Below are 17,403 nucleotides of genomic sequence, written 5' to 3'. Positions count from 1 at the left end.
GGCACCGCTATACCGAACGAAATGTCGTGCAGTTCCGGGCACTTCGGAGAAGGACCGAGAGGAGCCGAGTGACGGGTCGGGGAACTCGATCCGCACGTACTGCGAGTGTGAAATTTGGCACGCCGTGGCCACCTCTGCGTTAAATCTTACTTCCCAAATGTGTCCTCCAAATGTTTGCATTGCAATTGAAAAGTTTTATATTAAAGGTTTGGATTCTGAGCTCAGTATTCTCACACACTGTGGGAGATTTAATTAGTGTCGCCATCAGATTTTAGTGAGCTCCCTTAATCGATAATGGTATTAATTGGAGCATTAGATTACCTTTCCACAAATTCACGAGCAAACGATCACCTGCCAACTTAACCTAGACGTCACACTACGCTACAGATCAGTCAGTCCCTACACCTAAGATTTAATAACTCATATTTGTAGGCTTTGCCTAATCGTAATCGAACTGTCATTTTCTGACCTAACAGAGATCTCGGGCTCTGTCTACTGCAGTCGCATTCTAAAAAGTAGAGTCAAATCGTTAACCCTTTCAGTTATAAATATGAGTCATCCTGTGGTGCAGTTCTACTTGTCGTGTCTGTGCTTGCTAAGAAAATGGGATGAGAAGTTCCGTCTTATGCGAGACACCTTTTTCGTTTTGTTTCACCCGACCACGTTTCAGCACTTTCGTGCTATCGTCAGTGGGTTCAGCTTTTATTTTTAACTGTAAAATTGTTGTTACGTATTGTTGTGGTGCGTTCTCCTGCCTGTTTACTTCGCCAACAACACAGGAGAACGCACCACAACTTCAAAACTGTAAGTTACAGACAGAAAAAGTGATACAGTCTTATTTCCGCTCGTAAATGCATAACAGACAGAAAATAAATTACGTTTTGCTGTTTGCAGATGACAAGTTGTATATTGTGTAACAGAATAACTACAAAAATAAATGGACAATAACATTGTGTAAGGTATGTTGACTAATGCTTACACCCACTTTTTGCCAATTAAGTTATAAATGCAACTTCTACATAATGTTGTAAACAACACAAATGTTTATATGTAACAACAGTTTTACAGTAAAAAAAAAAAAATGGAACCCACTGACGCTAGCACAAAAGTGCTGAAACGTGTGTGGGTGAAACAAAACAAAAAAGGTGTCTTGCATAAGGCGGAACTTCTCATCCCGTATAAATTTTTGCCCATTTGTATTCCAGGTTTGTTTATTGGCTGTTATTTTTATTTGTAGTTCACTATTGCTGTTTCAGTTTACATTTTGTCATTGGAGGCAGTGCATAGACATGTGAAAACTACAAAATGAAGTATTGAGTGGAGAAATTGGAACATTTTGCAAGTATTCTCTTGTTTGAATCCAGTGGAGGGGTGACAGCAGCAGAGATGGACGGAAATATTTGCACTGCATTTGAAGATAATCCTGTCAGGCACAGCTCGACAAAGTAGTAATTTTTTATGTTAGTGACACTCTTTATTTGGAAAGACCTGTAGGGTTTGATAAATATCATTTAAACACCTTAAACCGTGTCATTGCACTGGAGAAGAGTCAAATGTGATGAACTGTGATCATTCCACCACAGTGTGACATTTGCACGCTACGGGGAAAGTTAAAAAATCGGGTGTGTGGGTTCTGCACGCTCCGAGCCAAAACCACAGTGTGTCACCGTACGTGCATCTCTGTTTTCTTGTCGTCAGTTGGTTCGTGAACGACACCGACAGTTCCTATCCCGTATCGTTACTGGTGATGAAAAATGCTGCTCTTATGCTAACGTAAGAAAGGAAAATAAATGCTGAGCCCGTACAAAGCAGCGACTCCCTGTACAAACAGCCGTGTAGCCACTCGTGAATCGGGCACCAGTTTTCCTATTTTCAGAGACCTGCTCCTCATTAATGAGTGACATACAGATCTAAATTTCTTATGCATCTAGTATGTAGACCACTTAAGTTCATATAATGTACAAAAAGTAGGATAAACGATTCAGATTTTTTTATGAAAAATTTTGAAAAACGTGTTTTTCATGCTGTGCTTCAAAATTGACAGTAGACACTTCATCTTTATATGACTTACTGAACGAAAGTGCTGGCAGGTCGATAGACACACAAACTCACACACAAAATTCAAGCTTTCGCAACAAACTGTTGCCTCATCAGGAAAGAGGGAAGGACAGGGAAAGACGAAAGGATGTGGGTTTTAAGGCAGAGGGTAAGGAGTCATTCCAATCCCGGGAGCGGAAAGACTTACCTTAGGGGGGAAAAAAGGGACAGGTATACACTCGCTCGCTCGCTCGCTCGCGCGCGCGCGCGCGCGCGCGCGCGCGCGCCCACACACACACACACACACACACACACACACACATATCCATATCCATCCACACATATACAGACACAAGCAGACATTATATTTGGCCTTTAAATGTGTCTGCTTGTGTCTGTATATGTGTGGATGGATGTGTGTGTGTGTGTGTGTGTGTGTGTGTGTGTATGTGTGTGTGTGTTATTGTGTCTATCTACCAGCGCTTTCTCGTTTGGTAAGTCACAGCATGTTGTTTGATGATGCGACTTACCAAACGAAAGCGCTGGCACGTCGATAGACACACAAAAAAACACAAACATATACACAAAATTCTAGCTTTCGCAACCAATGGTTGCCTCGTCAGGAAAGAGGGAAGGAGAGGGAAAGACGAAAGGATGACGCGCACGCAAATGTATACCTGTCCCTTTTTTCCCCATAAGGTAAGTCTTTCCGCTCCCGGGATTGGAATGACTCCTTACCCTCTCCCTTAAAACCCACATCCTTTCGTCTTTCCCTCTCCTTCCCTCTTTCCTGACGAGGCAACCATTGGTTGCGAAAGCTAGAATTTTGTGTATATGTTTGTGTTTTTTTGTGTGTCTATCGACGTGCCAGCGCTTTCGTTTGGTAAGTCGCATCATCAAACAACATGCTGTGACTTACCAAACGAGAAAGCGCTGGTAGATAGACACAATAACACACACACACATACACACATACACACACACACACACACACACACACACACACACACACACACACACACACATCCATCCACACATATCCAGACACAGGCCTGTTGTACTGTGATAATGTGGGTGCGCGCCTCTGAGTAGTGTTTTTAGGATGCCCCTGCTCTCCCCGTTTCCACACACCCCGTCCTGTTCTTTCCCCCTTCCTGCTGCCCTGACATCCTTTTTTCCTATTTGTTTGCAAGTTACCCCTTCCCCACAACTGACGACTGGAGTATGCTGTTCGTGTTGTGCCTGACTCGATTTCTGCCGTCCTAGATCGTGTGACTGATGACCTTGCAGTTGTTTTTTTAAGTTCGGTGATTGATCCTTCCACTCAGTTTTTTATTACAGCTGAGCTACCGTGCTGGCAGATATTAAGCATCGCACAAGGTTTGAAGTCGTAACCTTCCGCTTAGCAGCCCAACACCTTAACCATTACGCTAACACAGCTCACCGTGCTGTTTGGTGGCGGCCCACTGCTACGCCCCCTACTCCCTCCCGCCCCCTTTCTTCCGCACCCTCCTCCGCCTTCCTCCCAATTGACCGACCGACCGAAACTTGAATCTATTCACTGTGAGTTGAACTACTAAGTTTTCTGAGTGAGGAGCTCTGTTACGTTGGAAATGTGGTAGCACTGTTCAGAGGGGCAGTCCACACAGTACAGCGCGTTAATATATGTTCTTTGTTTTTTCGCAGGACGACAGATCGTGTGAACGTTTCTCGAAACACAGATGCAGTACATCGAAGACAGTTCAAATTGTGCCATTCTACTCACTGTCGTTAATACCTTTCTCTTTAAGAGACTTCTGACAGATGGAAATGGGAGCAGTGTTGCTACGGAAGCTCGTGCAAATGCTTTTTGAGAACAGCTGCAAATAGTGCAGTACGCAGCTTTCAAACACAATAAAAATTGGTACACAGGATACACTTCTCAGACATCACACAAATTTAAAAACGTCGATACTGACTGCACGCTACCTCTTCTCCGACGTCACGTGCCAGGTGGATGTCCCGTCATTACGAAGACACGGTGCGCGGTTGTGTGAACTTGACAATACGTGCCGTGAAAAAATCTTATCCCTCCACTTTAAGTGAACACATTTTGTTGTCGTCCTAGTTTTGGCAGATTGTTGTAAATAGTGGAGGAGAATGTTATGGAAAAATGCTAGGAACTTGTGCACTAGTCTGATATTACTCTGGTCTCATTACGTTTACTCTTTTGTGGTTTTCGATGCTGACGGTGTAGATCAGTTTCGACAGTCTTCAGCATTATAGATTTGGCAATTTTAAATTAATCTGTGCCCATTTTCAGATAAACTCCTGGAGCGGAAGTATCGAAATTGGTGTAACATGCTTGAACCCCGAGACAATGGAATTCCCATCTACTGCGTCCGAGCTTCGAGGAGGATCTTGGGTGAGTTAAATAAACTGTCATGTAATGTCAGGCAAATTAAAACTTGGGGATTCTCGGATACCATTTAGTAATAATACTGTTTGTCGTGGCAGTTGTACTATTCCAGAGGTGCTCTGTGTTCGGGATTCGAATCGCCGGTGCTCTGCTTTATTTTACTCACTTCCCATTAAATTGTGAAAGAAATATGCAACTGCTACTCTCCATTATTTTTATCTACTTATTTAAAGCCATAAACACTTAATTTGCAGATGTGTACTGGTCCAGCTTTATAGTGTACGTTCTGTTGGCTAAATAAAATTGTGCTCCCACGGTGAGGAGCATACGAAAACATCCTTTCCATTAGTCTTCATTCACTTCAGACGTTACTGATTTTCCCTACGTGTCAGAAAGAGTACTGAGGAATATTATGATACAAACTTTGTGGTGTATCACTGTATTTAAAACCAATTTTGATATAACTATTTGGATTTCCCCAATTTAATTAATTTTGCTAATATATGTATATGATAGTTAAACAATTTTATTTCAATTTATATGTTGCATAAGTTTCCTTTTCATTATTTTAACCTCTCAGATAGCTGTATTGCACTGTGTAGATTTTCCCAGCACGATAGCTATTAATATTCTTGTCAGGTCTGCAGGCGGGCGGTACAGTCATTTAAACAGAATATTTCAGATGCAGGCTGGCCTCCATCTTACAGTGTGATCGGTAATATTGCCGGAACTAGTTTTCGCGGTGAATCCAGTTAAGAGTTATTTGTCTGTGGACAACTTGGGGATGTCCTGCTCTTCCTCCGACATTAAGACGGTGGCGAGACAACTTCAGCTGACCGTAACGAGGGTGGAAACTCGGCATGATGTGGCCGGTGACCATATTTACTCGAATCTAAGCCGCACTTTTTTGCGGTTTTTATAATCCAGAAAACCGCCTGCGGCTTAGAATCGAGTGCTAAGTAAGCGGAAGTTCTGAAAAACGTGAATAGATGACACCACAACTAACTTCTGCCGTCAAATATATGTAGTGCTACACAGGCATGCTTTGCAGGCACAAAGATAAATACTGATGCAAAAACCTCTGCGTCAGTAAATAAATTAAAAAAAAAAAAAAAAAAGGTGGAGGACGAGCTTTTCTTCTCCGCCCTGAGTTTCGACCACTGCATTTTCATACATTATCCGACGAAGTAAATACAAATTCTGTATTGTTCATCTTTGAATGTAGCAGCATTTCAATGTACTACGAAAATTCGACTGGCAAGGCTGTTTGGGATGTTTATCAATATGGCCAACTCTACATTCTGAATTTTTTCCTACCTGTGAGAAGAGATGGTTGCTAATAGGAACTTTTGTGAATTGTGAATCACATGCAGTATTCTCTTCACCATAAGAATAATACGAATATAAACATTTTGCCGTGTATTCTTTCGTGTTTGCTGCTATCTCATTTAAGTCTTGTCTGCATAATAAACTACGAAACTAGAGTGAGACAACAGCAGACGTGGAAGACTATACATGTCGTGTCATGTTTGTATTCATATTATTCTTATGCCTAATAGTGATAGTCAGAAATGAAGCTCAGCAATTGACTAGATTTTTAAATCTAAAATGACTCTAATTTCTGTGCAGAATGTAATGTACTAAAGAGGCATCTGCAAAGATTTTCAAACGGAGAAAAATTTTCGCTAAACTCTGGTTCAGAACGTCTTCTATCACACGCAGTCTATTATTTGGTTCTTGTTCATCATTATCAAAGAAAGCAGCAGTGTAAGTAACAACAAATATCAGTCTCTTGCCATTCTTTCGCTAATGAGAAGATCTCTCTCTCTCTCTCTCTCTCTCTCTCTCTCTCTCTCTCTCTCTCTCTGTCTCTGTCTCTGTCTCTCTCTCTGTTTTTTTTTTTTTTTGTAAGCGGCGTTAGCGTGCACAGAAGCAAGCCATGCTGCGAGCAGCAACATGTCGTTAACAGTCATTATTAGAATGCGACAAATGCATGACACAGTACAGTAATGCATTTTCAGCTTAGATTGACGTAAACACCTATAACAAAGAGAGCGGCACTGATCAGATCAAAGCAAAATAAGCAATGAATTCAAACTAGATGTAGCATGTGAAATAGGAAGGGTACTAGCATAAATAGGGACGGAGTGCCTGATGCCTGGCAATGGCTACTTGGTAAAGCTTAACTGCTAAGCTTACGACTCGAACCAAACTTCTGTAGCTGTATCGTCATTCATTTGACCTAAATTGTGTCTCGTATTACAATGGACCAACTTGGTTTCTATTTGGAGGTGCGGCCTAAAATTTTTCTCTCCCCTTGAATTTAGAGTCTCATTTTTCAGGTGTGGCTTAGATTCGAGTAAATACGGTACGGTTCTGACTCGATAAGACTACTTGTGTCAGCTTTAACCGTGTTTGTTGCAGTTTGCACTTACAGGAGCTCACAACGGGGACACTATTTTAAGTTGTAATGACAGTGTGCATGTTTGAGCCGACTATTGTACTGGCCCCCGCACCTGGCAGGCCTGCGAACGAAATGCTTCGAATTGTCGAATATCTCGAAAAACCTTCGCGGATAGGTGTGGGGAGCTGACAGGTCCCGCTACCTGCAGTTTTATGGACCATTCTCGAATCGCTGCAGTGTGGTTTACAGATGAGCCCGTATTTCCTACTACAAGGGGTTAGATGCTGCAGACCCTGAGGCTGTTCCAGGTACCGACTGCAGCTTCTCGAGTGGCGTTGCAGTGTTACATGGGTTTATGCTTAATTACAGACTTACAATTTTATCAGTCTATTTGTTTTCACCACGTAACGCCCGCTGCTTACGTCCTCCTTCGTTGCTGAGCGATGTATCACTTTTCGTTCTGATGCCGTGACTCTTCCTTCCCTATATCTTTACTACTTTTTATCTATATAAATGGTGAACTATTGGTTTTGCCGTTTAACAACTTTTTAATAACTGTGGAAGTATTACAGGCATCGGGTCCCACCTAATGTGTCATCCACCTATATGTTTTACAAGAACTTTTTTAAGACTCGATCGATCTGTTTACAAAGAGAAACCAGCATATCTCTTCCTTTGATGGCGTCCGACGACGACTTAGGAAGCTCGACACCCTCGCAGCCCGGGCTTTTCCGCGACTCGCGGTAGTTTGCAGCATTCATTTTGTTCCTCGCCCACTTGCCGCTACGTCGAACTTTTGTGGTGATCATCGGGCGATGTCTTCCATGTTATCTGCAACATAAACTAACTTTCTTCCCACAGTATTTCTGAAAACCCAAAAAACAAACTTAAAGAACATAATAATAATAACTGTGCTTACAATTTTTCGTATAAGTCTTGGTCGATTTAATGAGGGGTGGGACAGGCCTAAGCGTTGTGACACCACAGCATGCAGTGGCTGGTGATTCTGCCACGCCTCCTCGTTTCTCGACAGGCCCCGGAGATCTCTGTGTTCTGTCAGTCGTCGCCATTTAGTGCTGCAATCCACTCCAACTTTGAGCAGCTCTTCAGGAATTGATCCCCGTGTGACCAAGCCAGTTCCCGGGTACGCGCTACCGACTGTCTCGAGGATCCGGACGTGTCGGACCTCCAAATACAGAGCCGGCGGTGGTAGTAATTGCCGCCTCGGTGTCTTCGGAGGTCCGAAGCAATTTTGGGTCTGACACACTGTGATAAAACTAGTACTCCAGATTACATTTTTTCAAGTCTGTTTCCTTCAGTATATACTACAGTTTCAGTGTTGCATCTACATCTACACTATGCAGAGGGTATGTTCCATTGTACATGTTATTCTTGTGAAGTATGGAGTGCAGGAAAAATGTTTGAATGCCTCTGTGAGTACAATAATTGTTTTGATCCCATCCTCACAATCCCCCGTGTGATCGATAAGTGTAACTGTACGACACAGGTCGTGTTCGGTCAGTTTAGACGGTACGACACTTGTGAGGTAGAGGTATGAAGTTCAATTCCCGATCCAGCACACGCTTTTAATATGGAGGGAAGTTTTGAAGACGCAGATAATTACCTAATGGAAGGTGAGCAGATGACATCAGATGATGTGCAGGTGTACCACAGACCCCTTGTGGGGTGGCGGATTAATGAGAAAATAAGAAATGTTGTCCGAAAACTTTTTTTGTGGTCGGCCAGAAAGTGATGGAGACCATACTGACCATAATTTGCAGTCTGCAAGTCCGCATTATTCTTGTACCCACTGAAACAAATGTTTCCACACTCTTATTTACTCGTCGGGATCAGAAACTGTGATTATAAATTATTAAAAGTTTTGAATTGTAACTGATTCAATTATATTCAGAAAAGTTCACGTGCGAAACATAATAATATTCCTGACAACAAAAATACTACAAAACAGTAGTAGCAGCTCAAAGGCGACCTCCACGGTAAGTTCCAACTAAATGGTCTTTCGCCCTGACTTCTAATAACCGAAGTTAATTGCTCACCACAAAAGTGGAAAGTAATCTCATCACTTGCCATGTGGTTTTGTTAACATTGCGGGTGGCACACAAACAGTTACTTCCGTGAGTTATAAGCGATCCGGGTACAGTGTACAGTCGTCGAGAGTTCACTTCCTGTTTGTACCGAAAATGTGGGTTTAGTTGCAGCTCGTCGGTGACGTCATCCGAGGCAGCGCGTGAGCCGGCGTTCGAGTCACGCGGACCGATCGGTAGCTGGGTGCCTCTCGGGCTGTATTTGTATACGGGCACAGCGGACGGCCGAAGGGAACACCTGCCGTCATCCGCTCTGTCCCCGAGTTGCGGCATCTAAATGGCCGCTTTCTCGGACACGAATTATAACACTGTCGTAAATCAATTTAGAATCTTTATAACTTTTGTACGAATGGAGTGACAAACTTACGCAGCAAAGCTAGATGTCACAGTTGTTGTTGGTAGCACCAAGCAGAGATTGTTTTTTTTTAACGCAACTCGTGTGCCGTTCCTTCGCATCGGAAAACTCGTTATTCTGTTTGCACTGCTAAACCTCCCCCTCCCCCCCCCCCCCCCTCCCCTCTCCCATGCAATTGGACTACTACTTTGTGTCACCTGTACTTGCTTGACGGAATCAAAGAGAGAGACTGGCCATGATGAAACCTCAAAAAGTAGTGAAAGTAAAATTATGTTCTGCTATAGTTTCAAATATATACTGAATATTGCAGAAAAATATAAAATAAAAATATCTGCCCTCAAACTGCAATTTCGATACTGACATATCAAGGGAAAAATATTGCCACTATATATCGACATTTTATCGACAGACCTTACGCGTGCTCAGATTCGATCGGGAAGGGTGTCGTAAGGCCGTCGTGTTTTCTGCCGCGATAAGCCAGTCGGGAATTGTAACTCGCCCTCGATATCCCCGATACTGACATTACGACTCGGTCGACGCGAGTATCTCGCACACACTTCTTAGACACGAGTGCCGTGTGTGGATGGGCACCGTCCCGTCGAAAAAAGGTACCTTTATACTATTGTAGGAAAAGACACGTGAGGATGCGGTCGCTATCGGGTGTGCCCCGAAGCTCTACCCGGTGGCTCTCCGATCTGTGGTGCCGAGGGCGATGTCGCTCCACATCTCCGAAACGTCGGCAGAATGGGACTTCTCGCCTGGTCGCCACCTTACTCCTTGACGGCGGTCGTCTGGGTAGCGCAGAACTGCGATTGGTCTCCAGATGTGGTGCGACACATTTGTCGTCAGTCGGTCCTTCCGGGCCACGCCAGCACTCCGAATGCGGCCGTTCGTGTTGTGGCGATAGTGGCACCCTGTGTGTTGTAGCGGGACTTTCTTGTCGGTTGAAAGATGAATCTACTTCACTTAACTCATCTGCCGAAACTATCTCTACCTTACCGCGTTCCATTGTAATAGGGTGTATAATCGTAAGTCAAAAAGGGAATAATATAAGTCTGATTAATAAAGATTTGACTCAAATTTAGGTTGAAATATTTTCTCGTCAATGTAAATGATTGCTCTATTGCAAACAATGGTTGAGAAAGATGCAGCAGGGCGGACAAAATTTTTCGTAACAAATGACTGTTTGGCAGTCAAATTCACGCTCTTCATCTGCTACAACAGTACTATAATTACCACAAACTACAATAGAGATAGATAATTTTGGAAAAATCTAGAAGAAAACAACAGGATGTGTGGGAATGGAAAAATGGATTCTGCAGTTGGCTATTGAATGTTTGAATGAAACATAATTGTGTGACTCACCATTAAATTTTCTGTCCTGCAGCGGCTGGTCAATCACTTCTGCCTAAATCGTATTCGTCAAAATATGGATTTTCTTAATACATCTCCATCAGATAATCACCAAAAGGTCTCAAAATAACAGTTTTGCAGCAATATATGCCATGAAAAGAAAAACAGATTGAATTAGTTACAAAAATTCTTTACAATATTGTTGTATAATCATTTGCTTAGGTACAATAAAGTTGGTCTTTTAGTTACTATTTAAACTTCAGGATTTTTGGTTATTCTCTGTTGGGAAAAAATACAAATTAAAGTTTCAAATTTGCTCAAAAACGACACATCCGAAGATTGCGTCCTGTCGCGGGAGCCAGTTGTAGTGTTTAATAAAAAAGAAAAAGAGAAGAAAAGAAAAGATTGAAAAGGTGGGAAGAAATGGTGAATAAAAAGGGGGTTTTAAAATCGTTAATGACCGTGACAGAGGGAAAGAATGAAATGCAAATCGGACTTCGTATTACAGAAAAGTTATCGGACTTCGTGATTTGGAAAAGCTGTTGTTGGGGTGGTCCTAGTGGCGTTTCTGAGCAAAAGTCAAACCAATTTCCACTACAAAAATTATTTGAAAAAAGAACAGAGAATAACAAAATGTGCTTTACAGGGGGAAATGGTGTAGATAAGAGTTCATCCTTTACCATGTTAACATGTCTTCTTTCATGCGGCATCCAGGTCTTCAAAAATCTCCTACGTCATTTCTGCATGAAAAGTAGTAGCTGCTCTGAAATCTTGCAATCGCCCAGGAATCACTAATTTATACAAATCAAAGCCATCTTGGTATTGAATGCAATTTTTTTTACGTTGCTACTTCCATGCTCCGAATTTCATACCAACTTCCACAATACGTCTACACATCAATAAGTTTTTTCGTCTTAATCCGACCAAGACTAGCTAATAAGTAAGTCTAGCTTCCGCTCTCGAGAGACAAAAGAGTTACAATTTTTGTACCTTCATTTTCTTATAAATATTTTCTCTGTCGTCGAGCGCTCATACAGTTGCGACGGTATGATTCATATCTGAGGGACCTACTGTAGTGCGGCGAAATTCAAAGTCCCGCTACAGTGTGTGACAATAATCTCCGTAGTGCAAATGCTGCCAGTCTCTCCGACTGACGGAGAGTGTTGCAGGGAGTCGATTGTTTGTTCCTGAACGGAGGGGCTACGATATGCTCGGTGCAGAACACGCCGATCCTTCCACGTGGTGGTCAGTTGTGGTCGACTGAAACCTAAAAAAAGTACACCTGTCCTGGGCTTCACCTCTTTCGTTGGGCAACATAATTACACCTTCCAACATATCACTGTCGTATAGGAGGCGTGATCAAAAAGTAACGGAAATTGTTTTTCTCAAAGTAACTTTACTTATTCGCTGACGTTAACTCTGTGCCATACAAATAATCTCCCGCCCCCCCCCCCCCCCCCCCCCCCCCCCCATATAATACACTTGTGCTGTCACATTTTCCAGTCTCAGAAGCTCTTCCCGAACTAACTTTTTGTTACGGTATTCTGCTCCTTTGGAAAGTCTGTTTTTGTGTCGCAATTCTCTTCGTCCTGCAGCGGCTGGTCAATCACTTCTGCATAAATCGTATTCGTCAAAATATGGATTTTCTTAATACATCTCCATCAGATAATCACCAAAAGGTCTCAAAAGAACAGTTTTGCAGCAATATATGCCATGCAAAGAAAAACAGATTGAATTAGTTACAAAAATTCTTTACAATTCCTTTCGCAATTCTCTTCGTCCTTGGGAATAGAAATAACTTACGGGAGACCGTGTCAGGCGAATACGGTCGCTGAAGCGACGTACCATTCTTTTCTTTTTTTCCCCCCAAAAAATTGTGAACTAGTATCGAGGTGTGAGCAGGGGCATTATCGTGATGCGATTTACACGAGTTGTTTCGCCACAGTTCCAGTAGTTTTCTTTCAGATTGATTCACTCAAATTGTGCACGACTTCGAGATAGTTTTCCTTATTTACCGGATGGCAATAAGGCAGGAACTCATGACGTACTGTCCCACTGCAATTGTAGAAACCAGTGAGAAGAACCTTCACGTGTGATTGAAATTGTCAAATTTTTTTCGGGTAGTTTGTCGGCCCAACGGGGGTCTCGGTTTTGACTTTGTGCTCTTATACGCATGTTTCGTCATCCTTTTTAACCCTCTTTAGAACTTCTCGATCGTCGTCGACTCGATTCTGCAATTTCCGAATAATGCCCTTCTACCGATGTTGTTTTTGGTCGAAATTAGAGTGTTTCGGAACGAACTTCTTTGCTTCGCATTCGTGCCCCCAAAAAAAAAGCTAGGCACAAGTGAAAGCATAAGCAGACTTGATAGGCAACCTCTCTGATTGCGATTCGGCAATTCTCTGGAACAGGTTTCTTTACTTCTTCTGTATTGTCACCAGTAATTTATGTGCTAGGATGTCCGGGAGAGTCCCAATCTTCGACATCTTCTCGACCCTCTTTGAAACATTTCTACCACTTGTAACCTTTCATCTTACTCGTACTAGATTTGCTGAGAGCCACTGTCAAATGCAGTGCTCCACTGTAGTCCATTTTTCGAGCAAAATCTAATGCAAACTTTTTGATCCATCTTTTTCGAAAGTAAAATTTTGCCGAGCACTCGAAAACACCAATAACCTTTTCAACTGTCAGCAGTAAATTAAGTGTTAAAAACAGGTGAAAATATGAATGTACGTCAGGAACATGTGTATCAAGAAGATAAAAAAAAAAAGAAAGAAAAGGGTCGGATGTATGGAGCCCGTGAAATTAAAAATTTCCTGTTGCTTTTTCACCACATCTTGTAAGTGATCACATCTGCTGAGCACTTTTACTGTGTTCTGTCAGTAGTGTCAGCTATAAAATATCACCAAACACTGGTTTCCTTACGTATATTTTCTGAACGTATAACATCAATATACATTCTGCAGTGAAAATAGTGTAGCCGACACACATCCCACACTATCTTAAACACAAGTGCAGCCAAAACATCTGGCTTTGTTAATTCTGTAACTCTGCTAACTTTACTCTGCCTTCTGCTTTTTCTTTTCTTGGAGTCCTTTTTTATGTTTGTTATTAATCCTCAAGCGAATCACGCTCTCTGATACCTTTTGGAAATTTCAAGTTCTCGTAGATTCTTTTCGGCCTCTGTGAACAGTTCCCCTTTGGTTTTTCTTATCTTAAAAGTGGGTTGCTACCATTTTAGATGTAGTTTCTGGGCCCCTTCGTGACACGTGACCATAAAACACAATCCTTATCTCCGTTTACGGAGGAACTTCAATTTTATATTCTCCAATTTTAAGTTTTTCTCTATTCTATGTCATAAATTCCTACCCCTGTGAAAAGCCCATAAGATCGATGCTAGAAATTCCCCGATTTTAGATTTCTTCATAGTAAAGTTTACCTCGGTTCTAAGTTCTCGCTTCACATCTCGCTCGATTGAACGAGTTACGAGTAGCACAAAAGACAGACAGGTCGCACTACGGATGGTGGCAGAGTTAACGGAATATTTTAGGCCATTGTGGAGAGGGAAGGAGTGAGAGAGGAAATACTGACATAATCCACGATCAGTGTTGCCGACACGACTTGCAATATTTAGCTTCGATGCGCTGTTATGGAACAACTACCGCTAAATTGCAGCGGCACTGGAAAAAACGAGACAGTCGTCGCAAAGTGTTTGGGGCCCAGCTAATACTTAACGAAGGGGCCCACCCACCACCCTTTCGTGTGCCACTTACAACTCGGTCTCATCCTTTTGCACGTGTTTTGGATGTACTGTGTTTAGGTACAGTATCAGTACAGTATCAGTCGTCAAGCTTTTAAATTCAAACACTGACTCTGGTAGAACGTGCTCGGCCAGTTACAAATTCTTTGACGAGTTTTTTACTTGCTGTTACACATCTGTGATTTTTTAAAGAACTGATTAAACCCAATATCACAGATTATTGTATAATCATAGTATTGCACATTTAATTTCCTTCACTTAGACAGATTGTATGTGAAATATTGGAGAGTATTGCAATTTTAATCATATATGCCAAGTAAATTTCTTATACTCATATTCGGGGGGGAGGTGGAGGGTTTAACATTTTCCTCGATTCTGCGTTATCCTCAGTCTGGACTGCACAGAAACGTAAAATAGGAGTTTCTCTGTATATTGTTCTGTACCCGTCTGTTTCCTTCGATAAGACACAGAATTTTTCTGAAAATCTTTCTTTGGTCTTAAGTTAGTCCATTAGACAGTTCTTGTTCATTGTCATAATCAGTCACGTGCAGATTCTTCTGTCAAATGACAACACAGTAGTGCCTCTTTTTGGCATTTGAGGACAAAGATTTCTTATTGTAGGTGTGTCTCATGAAGATCCTTCTGTGATAGGTTATGCTCTATCCAGTCACTTACGTGTTTAAACTTTCCTGCTTATTAATTTTTTCTTTTTTCAAGTACAGTAATCTCGGTACTGATTTTGTGTGCCATAAAGTGTGTCTTTTCGAAGGGGATTTGAAGCCCGGCCTTCGCTGCCCGTGTCTTTGGTCGGTTAAGCTGTTTTACTGCAGTATCTACGCAGTCTGGAAAGATTATCTACAGAGGCTGTCTGCCTCCGAAGCGTAGCGGTGGCGTTGCCGTCTACCGTGCAGGGGGCCCGGGTTCGATTCCCGGCAGGGGACTGGGTGTTGTGTGTCCTTCATCGTCATTGCCTCGCAAGTCGCCAAAGTAGCGTCACCTAAAAAGGACTTGCAATACGGCGGCTGAACTCCCCCAAATGGGGCCTCCCGGCCAACAGTGCCATAAAATCATTTCATTTCATCTACAAAGACTAAACAGTTGATTGTAATGTTCATAAATCTGTAGCCTAGATTTACTCCATTTTCTAATTCTGAATTGTTCATTTCTTTCAATCATTCTCAGATCTTTCCTAAAAATAAAGAGCAGACATGGTTGTCCATCTGCATCTATTATTATTATTATTATTATTATTATTATTATTACACACATAAAAAGAAGTTTTTCGTCACCTCAGTTCCAGAACCTAAAGACAGTATTCAGCGAAAATGGGAATTCCATCTGGCAGATTAACAGGGCACTAACAGTTGAAACTAAGAAGCAGGAAGTGAATAAACAGGAGAACATGCCGGAACAATCTTTAGCTTTTCTTCCTTTCATCGGCAATGCTTCGTTTAAAATAGCAAGAATCCTCCGAAAATTTCACGTAAAAGTGGTTTTCTGCCCACCGTCGAAGATTGCGGACCTGGTGGGATCAGTTAAGGACAGTCTGTTACTACGAAAGGCCAGAATTTACAAGATACCATGCCAATGTGGTGTGGCTTACATAGATCAAACCACACACACTGTGAAAGAACGCTGCACTGAACATCGACGTTACACCCGCCTTTTGCAGCCGAGCAAGTCCGCTATTGCTGAACATTGTATTTCTACTGGACATTCGATGTAGTATGAGAAAACAATGATTTTGTCCACAGCAACGTCTTTCTGGGACTCCATTATTAAAGAATCCGTAGAAATACGAGTGGCGGAAAATCTGTTAAACCGTGACAGCGGCTACCAGCTGGACAGTGCACGGAATCCCATCACCTCCACGATTTGCTGAAATCGAAGACGACAGAGTGCGTCGACGGCCGTGGCAAACAGCAACGCAGAGGGCGACCGAGTCCCGCTATTCCGCCAGCGAGGGCGCTGCCGGCGGGCAGGGTGGTTCATCTATCAAGTTGTCGCCGCATGCGCAGAATACTTACAGTACGCTATATATTGCGGAACGGAGGACGTTTTCACCATTCTGCGACGGCTCACCTGAAGATGACTGGCAGGTGCCCAGTTGAAATATCGTGCGAAGCATTGGACGACGACTGGCTGCAAGCCCGAAATTTGTTTGAACAGTCAATTTGCCGGGAAAATTTTAAAGTCCACATAATTTCTGTCCTTTTTATTGCTCATGAAAATCACACACTGCGTGTTGTACCACGGTACAAACAGACCATCAGAGGTGGTGTTCCAGATTGCTGTACACACCGGTACCTCTAATACCCAGTAGCACGTCCTCTTGTATTGATGCATGCCTATGTTCATCGTAGCATACTATCCACAAGTTCATCAAGGCACTGGTGATCCACATTGTCCCAGTGCTCGACGGCGATTCGATGTAGATCCCTCAGAGTCGTTGGTGGGTCGCGTCGTCCACAAACAGCTCTTTTCAATCTATCCCAGGCGTGTTCGATAGGGTTCGTGCCTCGAGAACATGCTGGCCACTCTAGTCGAGCGATGTCGTTATGCTGAAGGAAATCATTCACAAGATGTGGACGATGGGGGCGCGAATTGTCGTCTACGTAGACGAATGCCTCGCCAATATGCTGCCGATACGGTTGCACTATCGGTCGGAGGATGGCATTCACGTATCGTACAGCCGTTACGGCGTCTTCCGTGACAACCAGCGGCGTACGTCAGCCCCACATAATGCCCCCCCAAAACAGCAGGGAACCTCCACCTTGCTGCACTCGCTGGACAGTGTGTCTAAGGCGTTCAGCCTGACCGGGTTGCCTCCAAACACGTCTCCGACGATTGTCTGGTTGAAGACATATGCGACAGTCATGGGTGAAGAGAACGTGATGCCAATCCTGAGCGGTCCATTCGGTATGTCGTTGGGCCCATCTGTACCCCACTGCACCGTGTCGTGGTTGCAAAGATGGACCTCGCCACGGACGT

At 42.9% G+C, this 17,403-nt stretch overlaps 1 protein-coding gene across 1 annotated transcript in view; it reads left to right on the top strand.

Moving 5' to 3' along the window:
• LOC124553563 (neuralized-like protein 4) overlaps window positions 1-17,403 on the top strand; it is a 282,401-nt gene that overhangs the window by 22,066 nt on the left and 242,932 nt on the right. The window contains exon 2 of the mRNA XM_047127409.1: window positions 4,340-4,441. Coding sequence (XP_046983365.1) covers window positions 4,340-4,441 — 102 coding nt within the window. The remainder of the gene's footprint in view (window positions 1-4,339; window positions 4,442-17,403) is intronic.

The sequence above is a fragment of the Schistocerca americana genome, chromosome 11, assembly GCF_021461395.2.
Source record: "Schistocerca americana isolate TAMUIC-IGC-003095 chromosome 11, iqSchAmer2.1, whole genome shotgun sequence".
In the NCBI taxonomy this organism is placed as follows: Eukaryota; Metazoa; Arthropoda; class Insecta; order Orthoptera; family Acrididae; genus Schistocerca; species Schistocerca americana.
Note: the sequence above shows the minus strand (reverse complement) of the source record. Positions and strands in the feature narration are given on the sequence as shown.